The sequence below is a fragment of the Pezoporus wallicus genome, unplaced genomic scaffold (assembly GCF_028554395.1).
Source record: "Pezoporus wallicus isolate ANWC-B61680 ecotype Strahan unplaced genomic scaffold, APGP_CSIRO_Pwel_v1 contig_2384, whole genome shotgun sequence".
NCBI classification, from domain to species: Eukaryota; Metazoa; Chordata; class Aves; order Psittaciformes; family Psittacidae; genus Pezoporus; species Pezoporus wallicus.
In genome coordinates this window covers 2,090,916-2,115,442 of record NW_026640488.1, presented here as the reverse complement: position 1 = coordinate 2,115,442, position 24,527 = coordinate 2,090,916, and the positions used below count along the sequence as shown (strand labels likewise).

The following is a 24,527-nucleotide window of genomic DNA, read 5'->3' as shown; positions in this document are numbered from 1 at the left end:
CCACTTTAAGCCAACATTGCTGAGTGCAGAGTGATGTAAAATGTGCATAATGAAGTGTATAAAATCACTTCCCCTCATTGCCTCCAGAATGATTGCCTTCTGCTCCCTCCACATCTCACTCTAAAAACCTGGACCCTGCGTAAAAAAGCCAGTCACACAGCAAAGCCCTGTTGTCTAGCAGTGGAGCCAGCCCTCTACTGCCAGACAACAGTAGGATCAGATGGGAACTGCTGTAAAAGTAACACCGCAAACATGTGGTGGAAGAAGAGGTGAGTGTCAGAAAATAGAAGGGAAAACAGGATGGGAATGGGAAGGACCAAGGGAGATGGAGAATTCTGTACTGCGGTACTGTGATCTTTTGATGCTCCACTGTCACAGAATGCTTTCCTGTCTGCTTTTTAGGCAGATGTTTTAAATGAGTTCTGAAATGACAGTATATCCTCCACATGTCTGTACAGCAGCAGTTAAAGAGGTTTGGCAGTCTTAGTGCTTCTGAAAGTGGCCACTGCCCCAGCAACCTGGAAACCAAAGTTTTCTTTCCGCAAGGATATGAAACAGAAAGAGCTACGGAGTGGGTTCCCTTCAGCACACTGCTGTTGTCTCCATACTCACCAGAGGGCATAGAAACATCAGAGACAGTCCCCTCTCAGTCAGTGGTCAGTTTTTAATTTCTTTGCAAACGTCATCAGAAAATACTTGCACTTACAGCACCTTCTGTGAAATTCTTAGACAGTGTTTCAGCATCAGAACCAAACAAGCATCAGGCATCAAACTAAATCTTTGGTCATACCTGATCTAACCTAGACGTTAACTGGAAGTTTACCGGGGGGCTACAGATTTTTATATCACATTAATTTTTGAATATTTAATAATTCTGGAAATACGTGACGTATGTAACAGTGGAGAACAGGATTTCATTTTTACTTTTTCTAGATTTAAATATTTAAAATACCTTAACTAAATATTTTAAATACCTTAACTGAAGTTTGAAAAGTGGAAGGAGTCCATTCTTTCTTTAGGCTGTTCCTACTTGGTATTGAAGTCCAGCTTATTCTATGAATCCTAAGAAACGTCAATTTATCAAGCTCACATCCTTTTAATTTATGATACAGCTGCTGTGAGCTGCTAACTAGCTTTTAAGTCAGAAAACTCTGGACTGTCAATGGCAATTATAGTTAGGCTAATTACAATGCTTCTGTGTAATTTTCTTCATATTTTCCCTGAGGCTTTAAAGATACAGTGCTGTGCTTGGAGACACAATTAAGAAAGTCCGAAGCAGTGTAACCTGTGGTTTTGTGTGTTTCTTTCATTTATATGCTATACATATTTTTATATATTGATTATATACATATGTATATATATATTTGTATATTATACACACATAGAATCCCATGACTTATCTTTGAGGTTTTTTACAGGATTCATGAAATACAGATAACAGAATGATTTCTAAATGCTTGTCTGTATCCAACTGTTGTCGTTTCCACAAACCTAGTGCCACAGCCAAAACTGTGATGAAAAAGTAAAATGAACTACTACATTGTGAGCAACTATAAACAAAACCAATGTTATGCAGTTTAACCGTACGTTCCTGATTTTCGGTTAGATGTCACATTAGTGAAACAGGAATTCAAAAATCAACATTTCTAAACCTACTTAGCAGTTATGTCATCTTAAATAATCTGATTTACCCATTCTTTAAATGCGAGTTTCACAGTTAACTGCCGTATTTGCTGGGGATGGTGCATTTTCCTGAATGGAAGAGAGCCACTAGGTGGGAGTATGTTATCTTCAGAAAAGCTTTGTCAGCGGCGGCTGGTTTTCTTTTCAAGTAGATCAGCACTTTGCTTTTCCCAACATCGAGAGATGCTGCAACACTGTCCACACCATGCCGAGCTGGAGAGCGATTTGGGATTTTTTCTTTTATGCTCGTGTCTACACTGGACGCTGAGGAGACACTGCTTTGCTCCTTCTTCAGCCCAGGAGGACCAGAGCTGGGCATGGATACAAGCAAAGGCTGACTAGAAGTGCCACCCTTCAAAAAGCAGGTCTCTTACCCAAACAAACAGCGCAAGCACTCTTCAAAAGCTAGTTAATTAGAAAACCCCAAGGACCTAGGCTAAAATAGATTCAGAGGATCACCTTGCTAACATAAAATCTAATAAACATTTTTTTTTAAAAACAGCCATGTTAAAATATATTAAAAGACAGGCATTTGCCAGAGAGAGAAATGGAAGATGATGTAGAAAGGGCCTTTTGAGGAATTGGGCTGTTAGGGGGGAAAAAAACAAAACAAAACAAAACCCCCAAAAAACAACAACAAAAACCCAAACACCACCACCTTTTTTAATATTCAACACTAAAGTTTTCAAAACAAGCCAGTTCTTGTATACAGGCAGTAAGAGCTTCACAGTAGTCATAAACTGAGGGGTCTATAAAAGGCATTTTAGGACAGAGGAGTAAATCAGAACAAACTAACAAGACTGGTTGTATTCAAGTCTAAGGAAACTCCAGGATGGCGAAGTTGGACTGAGAGGTGTAATGTGGAGTAAGTTTCTGAGGGCAGCCGTGGTCCTAGAATAATGGTGCCAAATTTCTGAAGAATTTCACTACAGATCTGGAGAAACCGCAAAAAACTCTTGAGTTCCACATCAGGAATATCTAATTTGTAAGACAGCAAGGGGAAAAAAATTAACCCAAAATGAGTACTCATTGTTCCCTGTCATACAAGAATGGGAGGGACAGATAACATAATCATCAAGTAGCCAAATAAAAAGAAAGTGCTTTTTTGTATCACAGTCTTGCCATATAACACTTTGCCCAGACACATAAACTAAAAAAGGAGTAGGAAAGACAAGCAAATGTAGAGAAAGAGTATTAAACATGATGAAATGAATGCAAGCTTTAAAGCTGAAAATTCGTGAATTGTTGGTTACGGAAATATTTGACAATGTGTCAAGACCCTGTACCAGTACCCTGTCCCCAAGGGCTCACTGTTGGAGAACAACATGGGGCTAAACTGACCTTCACATATGGCCAAGCTCATTCTGATGTTGCAGAAAAAATTTCGTGCTTGTATATATGGCTCTCAAAGATAGTTAAGTTATTAACAGCTCCTTTTTGTCTTGCTGCAGCTCTGGATTGAGAGTTGAGTTTTCCTGAAGCTTAATGGGAATGATTGTGTTCACAGAAAAAGATCACAGAAGGCAGCTGAAGCATACATTGACGAGATCAGCAAAAAAAAAAAAGAGACAGAAACAATGGTGACAGACAGTCCACAGGCAGCTGCCTGAATAATTTGAAAAACTACAGAAAAAAATTTAAAAGCTGCCCAGTTTATGACCTGTAAGATTCTTCAAATCATAGTTGAATGTAAAGTTCGTAGTCACCAGGGGGTTCATTGCTGAACATTGTTATTGAATTTCCTTAGGTACAAGATTTTGGGGAGGTCATGAAATGGTGGGAATACTTCACACTTAGTCTTGCTCTCTGTGAAGCCAGTGACAAAGCTCCTGTTGATTTGAGCTGGAAGAAATGTAACCCAGTGATGCTGGTGTAATAAGGAAGCCTTCATTACCACACACTCAATGGTAGATCTGGTGAATTACTGTGACTCTTCTAAATGGGGTATTTTTTAAATATGCAGTGCTAGTAAAGTGATTTTATTTTTAAAGTAACTTCTCTTTATTTTTTTATTAGGCTCAAATTTTTTTTTGTATAAACAGATGTTTTGCTCACATCACATGCTCTCTTCCTCCTCAGTTATACAGTAAGCTCACAGTTAAAGTCACAAATCCAGTAGCTTTCCCATAAGAGCAGACTGTTTTTTGCAAGCACAAATTTGTATTTAATTGCAGAACTGTCTGTGGAAGGGCTTTTAACACAAACAGTCCTGAAGCTGAAAAATGCAAACTAGAAAGTTACTGAGGGAAAGGAATCTCTGTAACTGGTTCGGGTGGATATTTCCAGTTTGCTTGTAAAAAAATTATTTGCAAGTCATAAAAACCTCATTATAATTTTGAAACACATTTACATAACTATGCATCAGGTCTACTGCCTGTGCAATTCTCAGTGCTTGAACAGTGAGAGTTACTGGAATTTCTCAAAGACATCAGCAGTGGAAACACTGTTCCTCAGCAGAATTTCAGTTCATTTGCCACATAGAATTACTGCTTTCTCCAGGCTAGTTTTTGAAAAGACATTCCCAATCTACACCCTGTTTGTCAATATGTGATGGAATTGTCATTCTAAAATAATTACTTGTACAACAAAGTGGTTCTTTCTTAACATACAGCATGACCAAACCCTAGCCTTCTTTTGCTAGGGCTAAATGCAGTATGGTGTTTCTCACAGCTGTGCTGTTTCTAGTTCTGGAGGCAACCAAGTCATCCTTGGCTCCAGGCTACTGATAGAGGGCACTGCCAGTCCTTTAGACAGACCCAATGAGAGTGGTTGAAAGACCATGCCTCCCTCCCCCCGAGCATTCACTTGCAACAACCTTGTCTGCAAACAGAAATAGAGAAAGTTACTCTTTAATGCTATTTTTCCACCAGGGGTGCAGGAGACCTCTCATTATCTTCACACCCACATTGCTTCCCTTTTGGTTAGAAGTAATTACTAACATTTTACCTGCTGTGGAGCAGTAGCAGACCTACTCCTTTCTGTATTTCTGTGCAGTACTGAATGGAAATGTGCAGGTACTTTCTGCAAAATAGCAAGGTGCACATCTGAGCCAGGTCTAAGACTATGCAGAAGCAGAAGATAAGGTGGCTTGGCAAGTTTAGCAGAGCATAACCCTTCATTTGCTTGTATTCTTAATTACATAAAATAGTATACCTCCTGAGCCTCATGGAAAACTCTGGTTTCACAGGCAGGGAGGTTGCCTTCTGGTAAAAAGCCATGCATTCTATTTATTTGGTATGTTCAATGCAGGGTACCCACAACCTTATGCAAATATTAAGTCTTGCAGCTTGCTGGAAAACAGAGATGATCATTGTCATCATCAGTTATAGAAACTGGAAAGAACTGGAAAAAGAGAAACTGTAGGCAATAGTTAGAGAGGTACAGCATTCACTCCCTGGTCCTTCAGAAAGCTTAGTGTGCCTTGCCCTTGCAAGTAACATAAACCTACATTATCCGCCTTCCCCCACTTTCACTGCCTTGTCAGGCCAAGCACCTAGTTATAGGTGTGATGTAGTTGCAGGGAATCCAAATCACGCTGTCACAAGAGCAGCCGACTGTTTTCCAATTCACAGACACACCATAGAGAAGAGGCAACTATTAAAACAAGGTCACAGGGCTAAATATCCCTTATAATCAGGGAAAACATTAAGAAGATACAGAACATCTTAGAGAAAGCTTTCTACCCTACGAGACAGATAGTAAATATAAATCACTGCAGAACAGCAGAACTGCAATCAGTGTAATTCTTATTTGTCTCCTAAAGATCACCCCACTTCCCCCTTTCTCCCACAGTCTCTGAGCACTTAGGGCCATTTCCTTTATGTTCCCTTGACTTCAGAAGCAAAGCTAAGCCCCAAAATCCAGCACAGAATACATTTTTAGGAAATTATGCCAAAAATAGCTCTCAAATACTTCTGGTGATTTATTCCTACAGCAGAAATTGTTTATTCTACTGGCAGTGTTCTGAAAGATTTCTGTAAGGCTTACAGGAGAGTGTAGTGCACTACAGAAAAGCCTCAAAACTACTAAGCTTTTGTCTTCACTTCCCATCAGTAAGCCCATTCATGATGGTTAAGTGCTCAGAAGAGTCGGCTCCTAAGCTATTACAAAGTATAAGCAGCAAAGGGCTCCTAGAGTCACCTGAGAACTTCTTTTAAAGGAAGTTCAGGGGATAAAGGAGATGCTAACTAATGACTGTATGGTACAGTTCTATATCATTCAGTGGTGTCTGATACTTCAATGCGAGAACATGAAATAAATTATATAACACCATATTGTTTCTAGAGATCACAGTTCTAACATTTGTTGCTGCAGCTTGCTGTCTGAAACCTGTCTGGACGATGTCAAGTCACACACAAGTTTAATTCCCTCTTCCCCACCCCCTCAGACTTTAACAAGTATTGCTATGATTTTGTTTTCATTAAAAGCCTCAATGGCATTTATATGTAGAATTCTCCTTCAGCACAGGAGGACCCAAAGGTGAAATCAAGCAGCAGATTACTGTTCACCACAAAATGAGTAATCATTTATGTTCCAAGCTAAAATTAATACAAACAGAAAGCTCACTGTTCTAATATCTTCATTTAGCAAATTTCTTTTTCCTTTTTTTTCTTTTAAATACATGTTTTGTAAAAATATTTTAAGCCTTGTGGATACTCGTTTTATTTTTGTTTTCTTTGGAAAGCCTGAAGTGAAATATCTATCCTTTTAATCTGGTATCTTCACTACTTGCCTTTCCCAGTGGCACAGGGGTGATTGTTACACTCCTCCATTCCATATTCTGGCTTAACCACACAGCTTTTCTAAACAGCCCCACCACTAAAATAAGCTGCAGCTCTAGACTTACACTCCTCATCACCATCACTTAGTTACTAATGAACAACTTCATTTCTAAGCACACACACTTCCAAACAGTTGAACTGCTCCACAGTTTTCTGTGTTTATCATACTATAACTAGCTCCTTCATTTCAGTGGCATCACAGTTGAGCTCACGCCTGAAATGCAGTGCTCCACCTAGGACAAGTGCTTATTTTTACTCACATAGTTACAGAAAAAAAGTTGACACTGACATTTACCAAAATATTTCAAAGCACAAACACCACACACTGAGCTGAACATGAGAATTCATGCCTACTAGTCATGTTTTCCCCCCTCAGAGTATGACTGAATCAACTCATGCCTGACCTGTAACAAAATTTCCAGATCTCTGCTAGAATTATAGGTGGTAGGAAAAACTGAACATGCAAGTGAACTTCTGTTCCTATACCCACATTATTACTTGTCTTTGATGAAAGGATACAGTAAAACATTATGTCATAAGCTTAGAAGTTTACATATTGAAGGAAAATTCTCTACTAATGCAGCTGGAAGTCTGCACCAAACTGCTTTCATTTCTTTCATAGACACCTGTGAAAATACCGCTTTAGTCCCCCAGTCTAATCTGGATGCTTTTTGCTCAACAGCATTAGCAAAGTGCTGGTCTTAGAATCAGGGAATCAACTAGGTTGGAAAAGACCTTTAAGATGATAAAGTCCAACTGTTATCCCAGGACTGCCAAGTTCACCACTAAACCATGTCACTATGGGCCTTATCTACACACTTTTTGAACACTTCCAGGGACAGTGATTCCACCTCTTCCCTGAGCAGCCTGTTCCAATGCCTGATGATCCTTTTGGTGAAGAAATGTTTCCTAATATCCAACTAAACCTCCCCTTGTGCAGCTTGAGGCCATTACCTCTTGTCCTATCGCTTGTTACTTGGGAGACCAGCCACCTCCTCACTCCAGCCTCCTTTCAGGTAGTTGTAGAGAATGATAAGGTCCCCCCAGTCCTTCTACAAACTAAACACTCCCAGTTCCCTCAGCCACTCCCCATAAGACCTGTGCTCCAAGGCCTTCACCAGCTTTGTTGCCCTTCTCTGGACCTGCTCCAACACCTCAGTATTTCTCTTGTAGTGAGGGGCCCAGAACTGAACACAATGTTCAAGGTCCTTAGATACTGAAGTTAAAGCAGGAACATTTCTTTGCCTTCCAGAAATCTCACTTGTGATTTGGTTAGTGGTCATGACCCCACTGTTTATTGTATAAGCGAATCATAAGAATTATTGGAATTCTTATAAATCCCAAGTAAACAAAGGGGAAAAGAAAAGCCCACCTGTAATCAGACACCATGTAGCTGCATGTTAATGGACTGTTCAGTGCCCTACTGGGATATGTTAGAGTAATGCTATAGCATTATACTCGATTTCAAGAGGCTGATAGATGTTTTTAAATGAATAAATTCTATTTATATAATTACAGTAATGACTACAGTTCATACCTTATACACAGCAAGTAAAAAAAACCACACTGGAATTTATGTAGATATTACTAATGCATACACTGTGAAAAAGCAATTCATGTTAATTAAAAAACACCTTAATTTTAGAAGTTTACCAGAAACAGTTACACTGAGCATTGCAATCTTTGAAAGCAGAGCAGAAGTAGCTTACAAGGATCCAACAGAAATTGGTACCGAGCACCATGAAGCTGGGCTGCAGGCTGAATGTGCACCGAAAGCTGAGTTGGAATCCCCTCTTGGCTGATGGCAGCAGCAGTCAGGCTGCTGCTTCCTATGAGCCTGGAATTTCACCCCAGTCTTTACATTCTTTGTCGGTTATAGTGGAGAAGCCAGAAGAAAGATGGTTAGAGAGCAGCCAAGTAGACTCACAGTTCAAGAATCCCATCTTCAAGCAGCTGTAAGGTCTAGGGGAAAAGAAGGGGGCTTATAGCACAGTTAAAATGAGTCTCTAAAAATGGCAAAAGTGGCCACTTCAGTAGCAGAGCTGATGACAAGATACGGAGCATTGCCCACAGAAAGAAACAAATCTCAGGTTCAGTCCTTGGTGAATACACCGCCGTATTTGCCTTTGACTAGAAAGGAAGACAGGCAACAGCACGTGAATGTGTATAAGTACATGTGTCGCACAGAAGACATTCCAGAAGCTGAACAATTTCTCTGCATACATCAAGATATTGCTAAGAAATAAATTAGCAAAGGTTTTTAGCACTCAAACAGATTAACTTGATTTCAAATCCAACAGTACACATTCTCAATAAACAGGATGAAACACCAGCTGATGGCTTGAAAGTGAGTACTTATTTGCAAGAGATGAGTATACAAAGGCATGCCATCTTTCACCAAGAGGTGTTTGTTTTAAGGCAATATCCAAAATGACAATAAAGCTACCCCAGAAAATGCTTCAATGATGTTGGATGCTTTACGGCACTCACATGAGTCACGTGACCGAAGGAAGGTAGGGACTAAATTGGCCTCTGTCCTCCTCCTCCTCCCTACCACGTGCCCTGCAACGCTGGAAATTTCTGATGTCTGATGTTACTGGTTGTCATAAAGCATTCTAGCTTCTTCCTGTACCCCCTCAAACCCTCTGTCACCATTTCTCTTAGCCACACTAGCCACTCCCAGCGGCAAGAAAATGCTGACGAATTGCCATCTTTCCTTACCATGAACCCAGTTAAAGAGTTGTTCAGTACAGCAGTGTTTATGCAGTTAATGTGAATGAGAGATTTGCGAACATTTCCCAAGAGGGAAATGACTGTGGCCAGTCCCAGATGTGCTTCTGCAGCACCCAGAGCCCAACCTAGGGTTAGTTTTATTGCTTTGCTATCAAAAAGAGTCAGTTTACTCACTTGGATCTCCACTGAAGAGTATTTTAGAGACAGAGCCAGTAACTTCTGAATACTCACTATATCTACCGAATGAAGAGGTAAGCAGTTTGTTCTGAATATTCATCACTTCGTGGAACTCCATCATCTATTTTTAGTAACAGTTGTGGCACCTGGGTATGTAGCTAAGAAATTAAGGAACATGAAGAATATTACCGGAATCGCTTACAGTGAAAGGCAAGGAGCAGAACTGCATCATAACCCTACTTTTTCATGATTTAAAGGTGTGTTAAAATGTACCGAGATTTTCAGGAAATCTATTATTTGGCTTACACAGTAAGCTTTGCCTTGTGCACTGTGTTCTAGACAAAGTTGTATTTAAAAGTGGCACACAAGGTTAGGAGACTTTACACAATGATGATGACTAATGTGTGCTTTCATAAATACAGTAGTATACATCCTATATACAGGTGCTGGTCACGAGCCTTTGGGAAGGCTGTTAGCCAGCCATCCACAGAAAGAAGGGAATGAAGATCGTAGGCAGCGTGGTGGAGGGTGCCAAACCGAGGCAGAATATCGATGCTAATCCCACCAGCACTGAAGCAAGAACACTCCTCTGATCGCGAATAATCATCTTCACAGTCTCACAGAACTGGAAAAAGAAGGAAAGAGGAAAAGATAAGGGTTAAGGAGGAAAGCTTCAGCCGGACAGCTGAAGATGCCCACTCCTTCCCTCAGAACAGGCAGTCGCCAGCCGGCTCTCCCGCGGGCCCGGCTTTGGCTCCGGCCGCAGCACTGACTTGCTTCCGAGCATTTTAAGAGCACAGTAATTGTATTATGAATTCCGCTTCGCTTTCCTCGCCACCTGAAGCCAACAGAGCCCCGGCCACCCACCCGGCCGAGCAGCGCCGCGGCAGTGCCCGCCTGCTCCAGGAGAACGGCCCCGGGCAGCATCCCGGGGGTCCGGCGCTCACTCAGTTTAGGGGAGCGGAGCGCCCGGGAGACCGCCGCAGCCGGGAAGGGCCGTGCCTTGCCGCTCCCGGCCGCCCGTCTCCAGGCAGCTGCGCGCCGTCGCGGGTCGCGCCTCCCCGGCGGTGGCTCGGGCCATACCTTGTCGGTCTGGAAGCTGACGGGGGATCCGTATCGGCAGTAGGTGACGAAGTGCTCGCAGTTGTTCCAGAGCAGGCTGTAGGCCGTGGCGCCCACCAGCTTCTCCGCCCGGCGGGCCGCCTCCTCGCTACTCAGCACCTGGTCCTGGAACAGCCGGTCCATGTGGTTGACGAGGATGCTGCCGCCATAGGCGAAGTCCTCCACCGTGTCCACGCGGATGCTGGCTGTCTTGGTGATGACGCCCAGGATAAGCCGCTTGTTGGTCACGACCTGCTGGATCTGTCGGCGGTCGCCGGTGAAGGCGGGCAGGATGTCGGGCATCAGGTGGGCAACGCGGTTCTCGCCCAGGTAGATGCCGAAGTGAATGAAAAGGGTGCGGGGCACCTCCAGCAGGTCACCCCGCTTGAAGCAGCTGGTGTCGTAATAGGCGGGGGCCGGCGGCGGTTCCCCGCTGGAGCTCGAGGGCAGGGGCCGGACGTGGACGAGGAGCAGCAGCTTCTCCAGCAGCAGCGACGCTACCTGAGGCACCGGGTTCTTCATGGTCGGCGGGGGCAGCCCTGGCAGCCGCCGAGCAGCCCCCGCCCCCCGCACCCGCTTTTCTAGGCTACCGGCCGGGGCGGGGCGGGCGCCTGGGCCAGCCCATCGGGGAGCGCCCGCCCCGACGAGCAGCCACGCTTCACCGGGGAGCCCACCCGGCTCACCCCGCAGTCCGGTCCCGGCTCGGCCCTCGGGGTGGCGCGGTGGACCCTGGGGCCGGCCGCCGCCTGCAGCAACCGCCGGCGCTGCCCAGGTAGAGAAGGGCAAGACAAAGTGCGCTCAGCGACCTTCACCCTCCCGGGCAACGCCGAGGAGGGTTCCCTCCCGGGACCGGGTCCGCCTCGTTCACCTTTCCCTGCTAACGGGACCCAAGTGGCTCCAGGCAGCGCCCCGCTGAGCCCCGCGTGGCGAGGGGAAGGGAGGGAGGCGGGGGACTGCCGCGGTGCTCAGTCGGCGGCGGGCGAGGAGCGGAGCGGAGCGGTGGCCTCGGAGCGCGCCTTTCTTCCTCGGCAGAAAACAGGTCTCCGAGGGAGAGAGGGAATCCGCATTTATGAATTAACTCGCCCGGCTGAAAAAGAGTGGGAACAGGCGAAGAGGCATTCCCGCGCGTTTTGTTTCATGCTGATCCATTATGTAAATGGCTAAATCCTGGCAACGGAGCCCACAAAAGAGCGGCCCTGTCAGGCCAACAAAGCCCGCCCATCCCCGTCTGATGAGGTTCGAATTCCCGTCGCCTCGGGGACCGTGGGATGATGGATGGGGCAGACATTCATCTTACCTGGAAGATGACAGGGCCTGCGAGTGGCTCGGCGGGAGGGTGGGGGCCGCATCCCCTCTGCCAGCGGCTGTTCGCTCCGCAGACAGCCCCGCTCGGCGGCAGGGGAAGCGCTCGGCCCCGTGGGAAACGCGGAGTGAGAGGGGCAGGGGGTGGGAGCACTGCCGGAGAAGTGGTTTGTTGGAGCACCTTACCCCAAAGCCAGCCCCTTAGCTGCCAGCGCCCCGGGTCTGCTCGCCGGCGGGCAGGCAAGGCAAGACACGCGGTGCCAAGTACGGAAACAGGCAGCGAGAAGAGCGCTGGTGTGGAAGAGCCTGTGCCTGTGCCTCTCCCCAGGCCAGCCCTATTGGAACACCAAGTCATTTTTCTCTCTGTGACTTTCAACCAGAGAGTCTGTGGATCACGAACGAGGTGTCTAGACCGCTGTCGAGCTGTAGACCTCCTTCGGTCATACTAGAAAAGGAAGAGGAAAGGTTCTCCATCCCTTTTCCTTTCCATCAGGGAACAGCTCTGGTGTGAGCAGAAAGGCAAAGTGGATGTGAAGGATCCAGTGGGTGAGAGCTTCCTACTACCATAGATACCGAACCAAGGTTTCAGGCTGGATCTTGTGCACAGGGAAAATGAGGCTTATTGATGACCCAAAGCAAGTTTTACACACCGTTGTGAATACAGTATTTCAGGCAAGTGGGTTACCTCACTGCTTGCCAACAAAACCCCGTGGCTGGTGTTGCCCTCCTGTTTTCTTCTGCTTGCAGCAGAGAGCAGCTTCTCAGAGAACTGAAGGCCATCCTCACCTTGTTTCACCTGCTATGAGAGAGACCAGCCATATCCTCTTGTTCGGTCGTTGATTACAGCCCAGAGCCCCAGCACCTCTCACCAGAGCAATCAGGCATTTGGGATTTTCTTTGGAGAGTCTCAGCCAAGTTTTTATGCAACAGAGGCTCACCTCAGTCAAATCCCCTACTTCAAATTGTGTCACTTATGAAAGAGAAAATACTACATAGATGTGGCTTGTGATGCTGACAAGAGCCCTGAGCATTAGCCACCAGCCTGCATAATTGCATAATTGAGAGAGCTTCTTTCATTCAGAATCAAGATGTTTAAATGTATTTGGAAGGTTTGAAGCTTTTGCTACTAGTAAAAAAAAACGGGGGGGGGGGGGGGAGCTTTTCTCATTTTAAATTAGTGCATATTTTTAAGGGACAGGGGAAAAAGAAAAGATTAAACCCCCTCATCATGGTAACAGGTCTCACCCATCTGGCAATGGTCACAGCACTGGAGCATTGATTGTGCCACAGCCAGAAGGTTATCAAAGCCTCCACAGAAAGTCCTGGCACAGAAAGGTTCCTGTCTCCTTCCTGCAGGGATGAGCACTGGTCCTGCCCTGGGCTGCCATCTCCACACACCCACCCCCAAGATGTCAAGGGAATGCCTGGATGAGCGTTGCTGAATTAGGTGCTAAGAGATGCTTCAGTTCTACAGTTCAGATTTCTCTCCTCAGCCCAAAGGAAGGTAGAGGAATTCGGTGAACTCCTGGCAAACACAGACAGTTCCCAATGGCATCTTTTACTCTGAGACATCCTTTGTTTGTCTTCTTAATGCCAGCTAGCTTTAATCCCAAAAACACTAGGGTCCATTTCAAGTAAATCCGGAAAGGAAATCAGGATGAAACCAAAGAAGAGGAATTGCCAGGAGGAGGAGACTTACTACATGGGAGGGTTTCAAAGGACTAAGGCGAGAGCTGTGACAGTTCTGCAGTGTAATTTCCTCATACCCGAGGCACTAAAGACCCTCCTCTCCCTCCCCCATGACTACTCACTTATTTTCAGGCTCAGACAGAACAAGAGTTAGGGGCAGCAGACACGTCTCCAGAACAGCCTCACTTCTCCAGCCAACACACATCCCCACTAAGGGAAATCCACTCAGATACTGCCTCACCGGTACCTCATAATGGTTGTGAGCATCCCTGACTGAAAAGCACTTCAAACAACATCAAGTCATTTCTGAATGAAGCCATTCAGATTCCTGAATGGCAACATGTAACACAACACTTTCTGCTTTCAAACCTGAAGGGCTGCAGTCCTATTACTTTCAAACTGCCATGATGCAAAGTGAAATCTGAAAGGTATACTTACAGTTATTTTTCCTCTGCTCTGGTCCCTCCTATTATAGTGGGAAAATGGCTTCACTGGAGCTGGCTAAACTGAAAATACACTTTTGCCTGGCACATCCTCCTTTATCTTGAGTCACTTTTGTATAATAAGTTTTGTACCTTTAACACACAAATTGCAGTGGGAAAATCACTTTGAAATATTAAAGAGCAAACATTGGCAAAGTATTTGCTTGGACTGTTAGCTGCTATAGAATACTTATAATGATAAACCCCATGATTTATTTTGAAGAGTTAGGTGAGATGCAAAAAGAAAACTGTGAGAGGTAAGAGAATTCAGCCTTTGTTTTGTAGAGTGGATGAGCTACAGCACAAAAACATCCCACATAAGAGATGTAAGCACTGAAACTTATATTATATAGAACCTTGTTTTATACACTAGGCACTATGATCTCCATCCTGCCCTCACAGCTAATGCAGTAGAGAAAAAGCAGGAAAGAAGGCAATTGAAAGGGTAAATTCTCATCCATATGAGGAACAGCCTTAATTTAACAAGCAGGCAAAACGCTTTTAAGTGACTGAGGTCAAACCTATGCTGCCTGCGTACACACTCATGTTCGAGCACAATGTAGGTTTTACCAAACCTTTCTCAATTCTGTAGATTAAGAAACAAGTGCAGCTTTAACCAGCTTTCAGGTCAGCTGGGATTGCTGGAACAAGTATAGGTTCATGAATTCAAAACATGTTAAGGAGGTCAAGGAGAATAAAATCCTTGGATATGGATTTTTGGAGGCTGTGATTTGCAAGAAAAGTATCTGAAAAGCAATGCCCACTTGGTTTAAGCTGCTGCACTGAAAGAAATAATGGGACAGAAAGCATGTTTGTGAGGGATGGTCTCACAGCATCCAAAAGGGCAATTCCAGAGATAAAATAACTCCTTTGTATTCCCATATCCAACCCATTTGAACACTGTACCATTCTTTTCAGCTAATTGCTGCTTCCATTGTAGAGCTGTAAATGACCAGCTCTCCAGAAAAGAGTATCACTTACTTTTTCAGGTTTTGTATTTAACAAAGACCAGGGACAGAACAGATAAAACCTGAAGGGAGAAGGGACCTAGCAAGACAATGCATGAAACTGCAGGCAAATGAAACCACCCCAGAACAAAGAACCTTTGAACTAAGTATCTCTTCTTCCAGTAGAAGAAACAACATAAATGACTGCAACAAATCTGTTCGTTATAAATGTTCACTTTTATTCAGAAATGATTGCATACACATTTACAGAGTCACTTTAGCAGCATATTGAGTGAACTGCAAGTACTTACTGTAGCCTTTTTATCCTTGTAGGATATCCTTGCTACTGAAGTCTACCCCTTTTTCATTTCCTCTCAATACCTTTGTCTGTTTTGTTAGGATTCCACATTATTAACAAGAATTTTCTAACAAACAAGGGCTGTAAACATAAAACCAGCATGCTGGTTATTAAGCTGGGTATTTTTCTGCAATGAAATGACTCATGTTTACAACTAGACAGAATCATACTGTATACATAGATCGTACTTATGACTCACTAAGAGAATAGTATGTTTAGTTGGATAAAGCATTAATTTATGATGTCTTCAATGCAAATGAACAAAACCACAGAAAAGGTGGGAATAATTCATTGTATAGTCCTCATTAGCAATCAGAAGGCTAGGAAATTAGTATTAGGGGTAGCACAAACAGATTTAGGAACAACAGGTATTTTGGTGACAATTTAAAATATTTTTCATAATTTTATCTCATTTGTCAGCACTAACAATTAATAGTCTCCCCCAAATAAAGGAAAATACTGATTTCTGAATACATAACACCTGAACATGTGGAGTAATATTTCTGTGGCTTCTGCAGAAGAAATACACACCGTTGTCAGGCCAGAACTTCCACCCTGATACTGTCCCAGGAAGTATGATATGAGGTCTCCACACAGCCTTCTCTTCTCCAGGCTGAACAGCCCCAACTTCCTCAGCCTCTCTTCATACAGGAGGTGCTCCAGCCCCCTGATCATCCTCACGGTCCTCCTCTGGACTTGTTCCAACAGTTCCATGTCCTTTTTATGTTGAGGACCCCAGAACTGCACACAATACTCCAGGTGAGGTCTCACAAGAGCAGAGTAAAGGGGCAGGATCACCTCCTTCGACCTGCTGGTCACGCTCCTCTTGATGCAGCCCAGGATACGGTTGGCTTTCTGGGCTGCCAGCGCACACTGCTGGCCCATGTTCATTTTCTCATCAACCAACATCCCCAAGTCCTTCTCCACAGGGCTGCTCTGAATCTCTCCTCTGCCCAACATGTAGCTGTGCCTGGGATTGCTCCGACCCAGGTGTAGGACCTTGCACTTGGCATGGTTAAACTTCATGAGGTTGGCATCAGCCCACCTCACAAGCATGTCAGGGTCCCTCTGGATGGCATTCCTTCCCTCCAGGGTATCAACCGAACCACACAGCTTGGTGTCATCGGCAAACTTGCTGAGTGCGCACTCAATCCCACTGTCCATGTCAGCGACAAAGATGTTGAACAAGACCGGTCCCAACACCGATCCCTGAGGGACACCACTCGTTACTGGTCTCCAGCTGGACATTGAGCCATTGACCACAACTCTGTGTGTGTGGCCATCCAGCCAGTTCTTTATCCACCGAGTGGTCCATCCATCAAATTGATGTCTCTCCAATTTAGAGACAAGGATGTCGTGTAGGACAGTGTCGAATGCTTTACACAAGTCCAGGTAGATGACATCAACTGCTCTACCCCTGTCCATCAGTTCCACAACCCCATCATAGAAGGCCACCCAATTGGTCAGGCAGGATTTCCCCTTAGTGAAGCCATGCTGGCTGTCACCAAGCACCTTGTTGATTTTCATGTGCCTTAGCATGCCATCCAGGAGAATCTGCTCCAAGATTTTGCCAGGCACAGAGGTGAGACTGACTGCTCTGTAATTCCCTGGGTCATCCATTTTCCTCTTCTTGACAATGGGGGTTATATTTCCCTTTTTCCAGTCATCGGGAACTTCACCTGACTGCCATGGTTTTTCAAATATGATGGACAATGGCTTAGCAACTTCATTTGCCAGCTCCTTCAGGACCTGCAGATGGATCTCATCAGGTCCCATGGACTTGTACGCATTCAGATTTTTAAGATGGTCTCGAACCAGTTCCTCTCCTACAGTGGGCGCAAGGTCTTCATTCTCATCTTCAGATTTAATCCCACACTAAGATCTGCAATTTCTTAACAGTCACTGCTTTCAATCGACAGATTAACTAGTAAGAGATGTTGTAAAATATAATAATGAAACCTGTCATTAGCTGGACAAAGTGCTGGAAGTTTGGTGGATCACCATCAAAGGTCAGCATTTACTACCAGTCACTGTACAACAACAGCAATTATAACTTTCCTTTACTGCCCCACAGGGAAAGCTGCTCCCCAGTACCAGACCATGCTGACTCTGCAGCAATGCACAGCAGGTTATCCAGCCTCATTCTGTGCACAGAACAGCTAGATCAGTCCATTTAATTTTCAAATAAAGACTGACAGAAGGAAAAGGGAAATGGACTGAACAGGATGTAATTTCCATCTTTGAACAAAGTTCATCTTATTATTAAATGTTATGTTGCAATTTAATTAATTCTTTTTTACAGAAAATAAATTAATTCTTCATCCAATGTATTATCTGGACGGGAAATGTTATCAGTCAAAGACAAAGCTATTAGTCTTGTATTGCTCAAAACATTTGCTAATCTGTGCCATATAGCTAAGCCTCTGAGAGATAACTGTCACTAATTTCTACTCTTTAAGAAAAAAGAATATCTCAAGAAGCCAGTTCTTGTTTGTAACGTTTTGATACCACTCAGTGTTAAAAGCATATGTATTAAACACCTGTTACTCTATCAGTGATTTTAAATCAGGAACATTTTTAATCTGAAAATCCAACAGCATCTGTCCAAGTGCTTTGCCCTGTAAGAAAAAGAACAAAACCAACATCTCATTCTACTATCTTAAATATACCACCTCTGTAAATTAAATTCTTATAAATGGTTTAGTAAGGTATTTTTCCTATAGTCAGGGTGAGAATTCAGTATGTTTTGTAGGTTTTATGAATACTTATCTCTAAATATACTTTTACATAAATTTTGGGTGAGTTTTTTCAAGCCTTGGATTGTAGGTTAGCCAAATAAATGGAAAAGATAAATAGAAGTTTGGATTTCTCACTTGTGAATCAGTATACCTAATAAGAACTATACAGCTGAATTTTCAAGCATCTAAACCTGAACAGACTGAATGGTTTCTTCAACTTACTTGGTACCTAGTACTAAAATCAATTTATTTGGGGTTCAGTTCTGCTATATGATTCATACATAGCATCAGCTTATTTTGTGAACAGTTGTCTTGACTATGCTGAACTTATTTGTGGACATAAGCATTTCTCAGCCTATGGTGGCAGAACTGTGCTTTGCTGTAGCCACAGGATTGCCTCATTAAGATCTCTCATCTTCAGGTTTAGATATTTCAAATATTTAACACTGAAATTGTACGCTTGCAAAAATATAGTTTTGCATTCACATATCATCAACAAAAGAGATCACCTATCCATCTACTTTTATCTTTCACATTTATATTAATTATGAGTGGTTTAACTATACAGGCTAAGCTCGAGGAGCTCTTGTACAGTTAATGGTTCCTGTATACACTTGGAAACATTTAATCAGAATTGTCTAGTAATTCTGCATTCTCCAGAACAAGACAGCCTTTTCTGAGAAACTAATTTTGCTGGTGCATCTAAGCACCAGCAGCACACCATAAAAAGCTTAACTGATTCAAAGACACTGAATAGTTCCTTGTACACGTCCTTTTCACCAAATACTCTAAATAACTTTCTACTTCCCTAATTCTTTTAAGGTTTGAAAACAACATACATAGATAATGTATATAAACAGGAAATTAAAAGGAACTAAAGAGTAAAAGCCAAAAGCTTAACAGTTCCAGCCCAAAAGTTGGTTACAAACAGACTGTTTAATACACAGATATTAAAGATAATGACATTAAAATCAATGCTTTGATACATGCCTGTGGGTCACTTCTTAGGGATGCTATGCCACCACCACCAAGGGAATTCTTCAGAACAAAATTTAATCCATGGATTCCTGGCAACTCATATCTGTAAAATAAAATCCGCACATTGTTTCTCAGGAGATTTTGTAAGAAACACTTGCACAGATCACCAAGAAAAAGACAGCATGCAAAAATTTTACGCTACTGATGGCACCCCACTACTGAGTCAAGCCTAAAAGTTAAACGAAAATGAACCCATCATCTTCCCTGCCTTCTTGTTCCTTCTCCTTACTCCAAATCAACAGTCCGTAATAGTTTTACAGTAGTACCATAAAGTAATAATTCTCCTCTTATTCAAGTTCAGAACTCCTTCATCTGTCATGAGGTCCCTTTCTACTTCACCAGCAGCCCCCCACCCACCCCCTAGAGCTGAAGCCCATATAGGAAGCTCCGTAGACAAGAGGTTCAAGATCCAATATGAACTCAGAGAACACAGTGGCCAGAAGGAAGTATTTTTAATATTTTCTAGTTCTGTACTGAAAAGTACAATTACTTAATTCCTGGAACTCGCTTTTGCTAACAAAGGCTGCCAGCTCCCTGATAATGCGTCCTCTTTATTACTGAGAAATAACTATGAGTCACTAGATCGAACCCTTAACTACAGATAATAGCAAATGAAAAGTACAGGTACACTTCAACGCTTTCTTGCAGCCATGTACTTTGCTCAGATAAAATTTTATTTCAATGTTACAGACCTGTTTTTCTTCATTGCCACTCTAAGCATTTTTCCATCCTTGCTTTTGACTGGTGCATTTCCAATTTGGAAACTTTCACAGAAGTTGGAAAAATGGCTCTGCGGTTTCCTAACAAAGTTGTTTCAAATTCTATAAATAGATCTACAGCATATTTCCATTTGCACAGATTTTCAGTGTTTCGTCATCTTCCTTGTATTATTTTCTTTGGCTTTGCTTTCCTCCAGTATTTTCTTTGTCTAAAGACTTGATAGCTTTCCTTTTTTTTCCATAGGAAAAGGATTTAATCAGAACGTGACATGAAGAACAACTGAGAAAGATTATATCCAATTCTTGCTCTGTCTCCAGAGGTGTGACTGCTGCAATTTGAATCCCACTTCCTCCACCACCACCTATTTTTCTTTAGTCATCTATCTGATCTTCATCAGTTTGAGATGGATCCCTCCAAACCTGCTCTCTGAAATAGCTGGGATTCTTGCAGTGGTCTTGTACTGCTGATTTTGTCATTCTGAGGTTAATCTTTTTCAGCTCCTTTTTACCATTGTAAAAATTATGGCTTTCTGATATTCACCACCCTTGTATCTTGGGCATATGACCTAAACCTCTCCTGGAAGGAGACGATTCCTCCAAACACTTCAGGTTCTTACTATGCTCTTGCAAACAGTAGTTGTGGAATGTCTGCACCTATCTGCTAGGCAAGACACTGTTTTCACTGCTCCTTGTACTCTTTCATTATGTCCTGGTTTTAACTGGGATGAAGTTAATTTTCTTCCATGTAGCTGGTGCAGTGCTGTGTTTCAGTCTGAGAATAACACTGATAACACACCCATGTTTTAGGTGTTGCTAAGTAATGCTTGTTCTGATCAAGGACTGTTCAGTCTCTCATGCTCTGCCAGTGAGGAGGGGCACAAGAAGCCACGAGGAAGCAGAGACAGGACACCTGACCCAACTAGCCAAAGGGGTATTCCATACCACAGCACGTCATGCCCAGCACATAAACTAGGGGGGAGTCACCCAAAAGGGACCAATTGCTGCTCGGGTTGGGCTGGGTGTATGTCAGTGAGTGGTGAGCAACTGTGCATCACTTATCACGACAGTCCTTTTTGGTGTCCAGTGTGGGGGACAAAGGGCTGAAATAATGACAGATCCGACCAGAGTGTGTCAAAACATTATAAACATTCACTGTATTGGTTTAATAGTCACTGCTCACAGTGCTGATTTACTTGCTCTCAAGAGCTGTTGCATTACGTAATACCTTACTTGCAGCATGCATTCCCTGCAGTGGTGTTTATTATCCTTGGGCCTGGCCTAAGATTATCATTCTGCTGTACTTTGTAACACTGGGTTTATAATATGATAGAATTGCTGGCCGTGAAACTAATCCGGTATGTGTAGTTAGCACAGCTGTCACCGCTGTACTTCAGGAGTCATCTATTGGGAACTGCTAGTAATTACACCTTTTGCCTTTTCTCCTCGGAGATCCAGCCTATGGAGGGGGGGATGGGACACACATCTTCCTACATTTTCCTTCTTTCTGACCTCTTTGTTCTCCTCCAGGCTGATTACAGTGTTTGAGAATTTTACCCTGTTTGTTTGCTACAGTGTTTGAGAATTTTAAGGGTTTTGAACACCAGTACTCCAACTCTGGCGACACGCACGGCAGCCACTCCAACCCCCAACACTACCACACTCTAGCATTATAATTGTTAGTTATTAAGAGGAAAACTGGTGTCAGCATTCGGCTGACCTTCCTTCAAAACTAGTTGACAGGAAACACTATCATGCATGCTTAAAGGCAAATCCAGTCAGAAGGCAGGAAAGTTTGATTAATCTGTGCTCTACTAGACAACAGGAATACAAGGAATAAAGCAATTTCCACAATAAGTCATCTACATAATTTGCTAAATGTAATAGGATAATCAACTACATATAGCAGGATCAGAGAACCACACAAAATTTTCAACCGAAAAATTCAATACAAATTACCAATAACCATATACTATGAAAACTACAGGTCTATATTGTATTACTATACTATACTGTAAATTTTACTCTGAAAAGCTAGTGAAGACTTCCAGGCAGCAAGCAATCTCACAACTGGCAGATCTCTCCACAAGAACTTGACTTATGGAATACGTATTACAGAGCTCTCAAAAGAAGCTTCATGAAAATCAATCATTTAAACAAATCATGAGAGAAACTGAAGAGTGTACAACAGCAGAAGCACACAAAAGAGTGGAAAAATTTCATTTCACTTTCTGCAGTCATTCTGGCAAAGGGAGTATGTAACACATACAACAGATCTTCATTTTGAACGTCAGAATGGCACATGCACTTCAAGTACTTGGAGGAAGTATTTACAGTAAGATACTCTAGCTAAAAACTAGGATTACAGAATTATGTAAAAAGATCAGCATTTTCAGTATTTTAAGTCCTGGTTGAAGAATCTGAGCATCCAAAATATTTCTTCACAATAAATACACTCCCACAATAAAAAAAAGAAAAACCACTATAACCGTTCTAACAGTCTTAAGCAGCAACAATACATTAACCAAACTGTTGACATGCATTTACCCAGTACAATTTAACAATTTAATTAACTGAGATCTAAAGGAAGAAAATACTATCCAGTTGTACAATTCAATCAAAAATTTTAAGAGCTCCTTTTAAAAAGCACAGAAAACAAATAAATCCTTCAAAGAATACCAAGTCTGTGACAGGAACCAGTAAAACAAGGAAAATTCACTGTTCTAGCTGAACTCTTATGCACAATGGGGTGTCTACTTAACTACTTCCTTTAAAGTGCTGTCTGTACATATTCAAAGAAGTCAGGTTTCCCTGTGAACTTCCTGTTAAAATGCATAGAAATAGTAATGTCATTTAAACCAAGGAAAAGATAGAATTCCTTCCATCAGAGGAAAGCAGGAACTGAGTCCATAGGCTTAAAGAGGTGTTTCCATATGAGATATATTACAGAATGGTATTTTTACTCCCCAGTAATAAATATACTTTAAAAGAAAAAAAAAAAGCATTCTAGAAGCATCAGTATCCTCATTTCTTGTTCTTCAGCTCTTAGTAAAAATATCCCATAAGAAGAAATTGTCTGTCATTTTTATTTCTGATGGGATGCTCAAAACATAAAGATAATAGTATTTCAGAAGATGAAGCCAGCAAATTCTCAGAGGATATTTTTACTACCCTTCTTAAATGACTAACCTAATATCACTATATTAAAAGTTTCTTATTCCATATTTTAAGATTATCAGATCTTTTACAAATGCACTCTATACAGGATGGGGAGCAATCGCATCGGTTTGGGGTTTTAGGGTATGGGGGTGAGTGGGTTGAAAGACCACCTTTTGTTACTATGCTACCTGAAAATCTGGAAGTTTAGGAGCTTTCACTGTTCTCTATCAAAATAATTCCACCTTTTATCTGTTCAGTACACCTATTTAACAGTTTTAATGAGAAACAACGAAAGGCAACTGGTTCTGTAGTGAGGCAGAGCCATGGCTGGTATGGTTTTAGTAGCAAAACCAATATATATTTCTTAACCACTCAATTTAAATAAAAGAAATGAAGGAAAATGAAAGAGTAAGATAGCTCTTTTTATGACAATTAAAGCTAAAATTTAAAAAAGTAATTTAAAAAGAAACTATACAATCTGAAGCACATGAGCATAATCCTTATAATCCTAAATTTTTCCACAAAAGGATTTACTCTTTTTCCCTAGTAGTTTTTCAATTCACTCACAGAGCTCCATTATCACATCATTAAAGGAAGCCAAACCCAGGAACAGATAATCTAATTAATCAAAATAAATTGGCTTCATCCAGACACAGCAAACTTAAACTTTTATTTATGAACATAAACAGCATTAAGGAACAACAATGAATCAATTTCTAGAAGTATCATTAAGAGGCTTGACATTTTTGATCTCTTCCCTTCTCTGCTGTTTCAGAGGAAATTTAATTACATTTCTCAGTATTACAATTTATCAGACACATAGATTTGTTAGCACTTACAAAACAGTGGGTGAGATCTGCACTGAGCCGCTTATAAAGACAAAGAACAGCACTTACAACTCAAAGATCAGGGGTTAAAACAACTCAGAGCTCTCTCTGAGCTCTGAGGTGCACTCCTCCAACTCAAGCTCTTTGAATAAGCAAAAGAACATTTAACAGTTTATCCACTATCAATGGAAATATATGATTTTGGCAGAATCTCCACATTTGCAGAATAACTGACTTTGTTATCAAAACGTATTTTAGAAGACTAAATGGTTTGTTGCAGTATTAAGCTTTTGAATTTTTTTTAACAGGAAAAGATTTAAAATCTGTTGACTGTTTTATTGGACATCCTTAGGAGAATGAGTCCTATTATCCTACAACATCCTAGAATAACAGTGTATGGCTCATTTGCTGAGGAAGGACCCTGAGCATCAGGTGAAGATATCAGGAAACCAAAAATGTTACATATGCTGTCTGCTGGCAGACAATATTCTTTTGTAGGTGAATACAAGGTACAAGTGTCCTGTTTGCAATGTATTCTCTTTCATATTTTAAACAGGGAAATTAGCTGTGCATTTGGGGTTTCTTCCCTTAAATTCTGGCTTGGTATGCATGGCAAAAAAATGGGTCAGAGTGTGGTACTCAAAGGAATACTTTCTCTCAAGTAAGTGAACTTCGTGTGTCTGATGGCTGTGGTAGCATTTTGGGGATGTCAAGCTGCCAGTTCTGCAGTGGCTGAGTCTTGGGAAGCTTCAGTTACTAAGGCTCCTGCAGTCTCAAAATGGTTAAGGAACAATGG

The 24,527-nt window shown here is 42.3% G+C and overlaps 2 protein-coding genes across 2 annotated transcripts in view; both read right to left on the bottom strand.

The window, feature by feature from the left end:
• Positions 1-9,340: 9,340 nt before the first annotated feature.
• LRAT (lecithin retinol acyltransferase) lies at positions 9,341-11,065 on the bottom strand. The gene is made up of 2 exons (XM_057419013.1): positions 10,458-11,065; positions 9,341-9,999 (listed from the first exon to the last, which is right to left on the bottom strand). The coding sequence occupies exons 1-2, from the start codon at positions 10,995-10,997 to the stop codon at positions 9,847-9,849; spliced, it is 693 nt and encodes a 230-aa protein (XP_057274996.1). The 5' UTR covers positions 10,998-11,065; the 3' UTR covers positions 9,341-9,846.
• Positions 11,066-17,415: 6,350 nt separating this feature from the next.
• LOC130604582 (uncharacterized) overlaps positions 17,416-24,527 on the bottom strand; it is a 57,746-nt gene continuing 50,634 nt past the window's right edge. Inside the window, exons 19-20 of the mRNA XM_057419192.1 lie at positions 18,982-19,072; positions 17,416-17,871 (exon numbers count right to left, since the gene is read on the bottom strand). Of these exons, the coding sequence (XP_057275175.1) occupies positions 17,797-17,871; positions 18,982-19,072 (166 nt within the window). The 3' untranslated portion in view covers positions 17,416-17,796. The remainder of the gene's footprint in view (positions 17,872-18,981; positions 19,073-24,527) is intronic.

Bases quoted from the DNA above. Each gene is read 5' to 3' on its own strand.
- LRAT (XM_057419013.1), bottom strand. From the start codon at position 10,997: ATGAAGAACCCGGTGCCTCAGGTAGCGTCGCTGCTGCTGGAGAAGCTG. The intron at 10,000-10,457 runs GTATGGCCCGAG...TTCTTTTTCCAG, and splicing joins TCAGCTTCCAGACCGACAAG to TTCTGTGAGACTGTGAAGAT.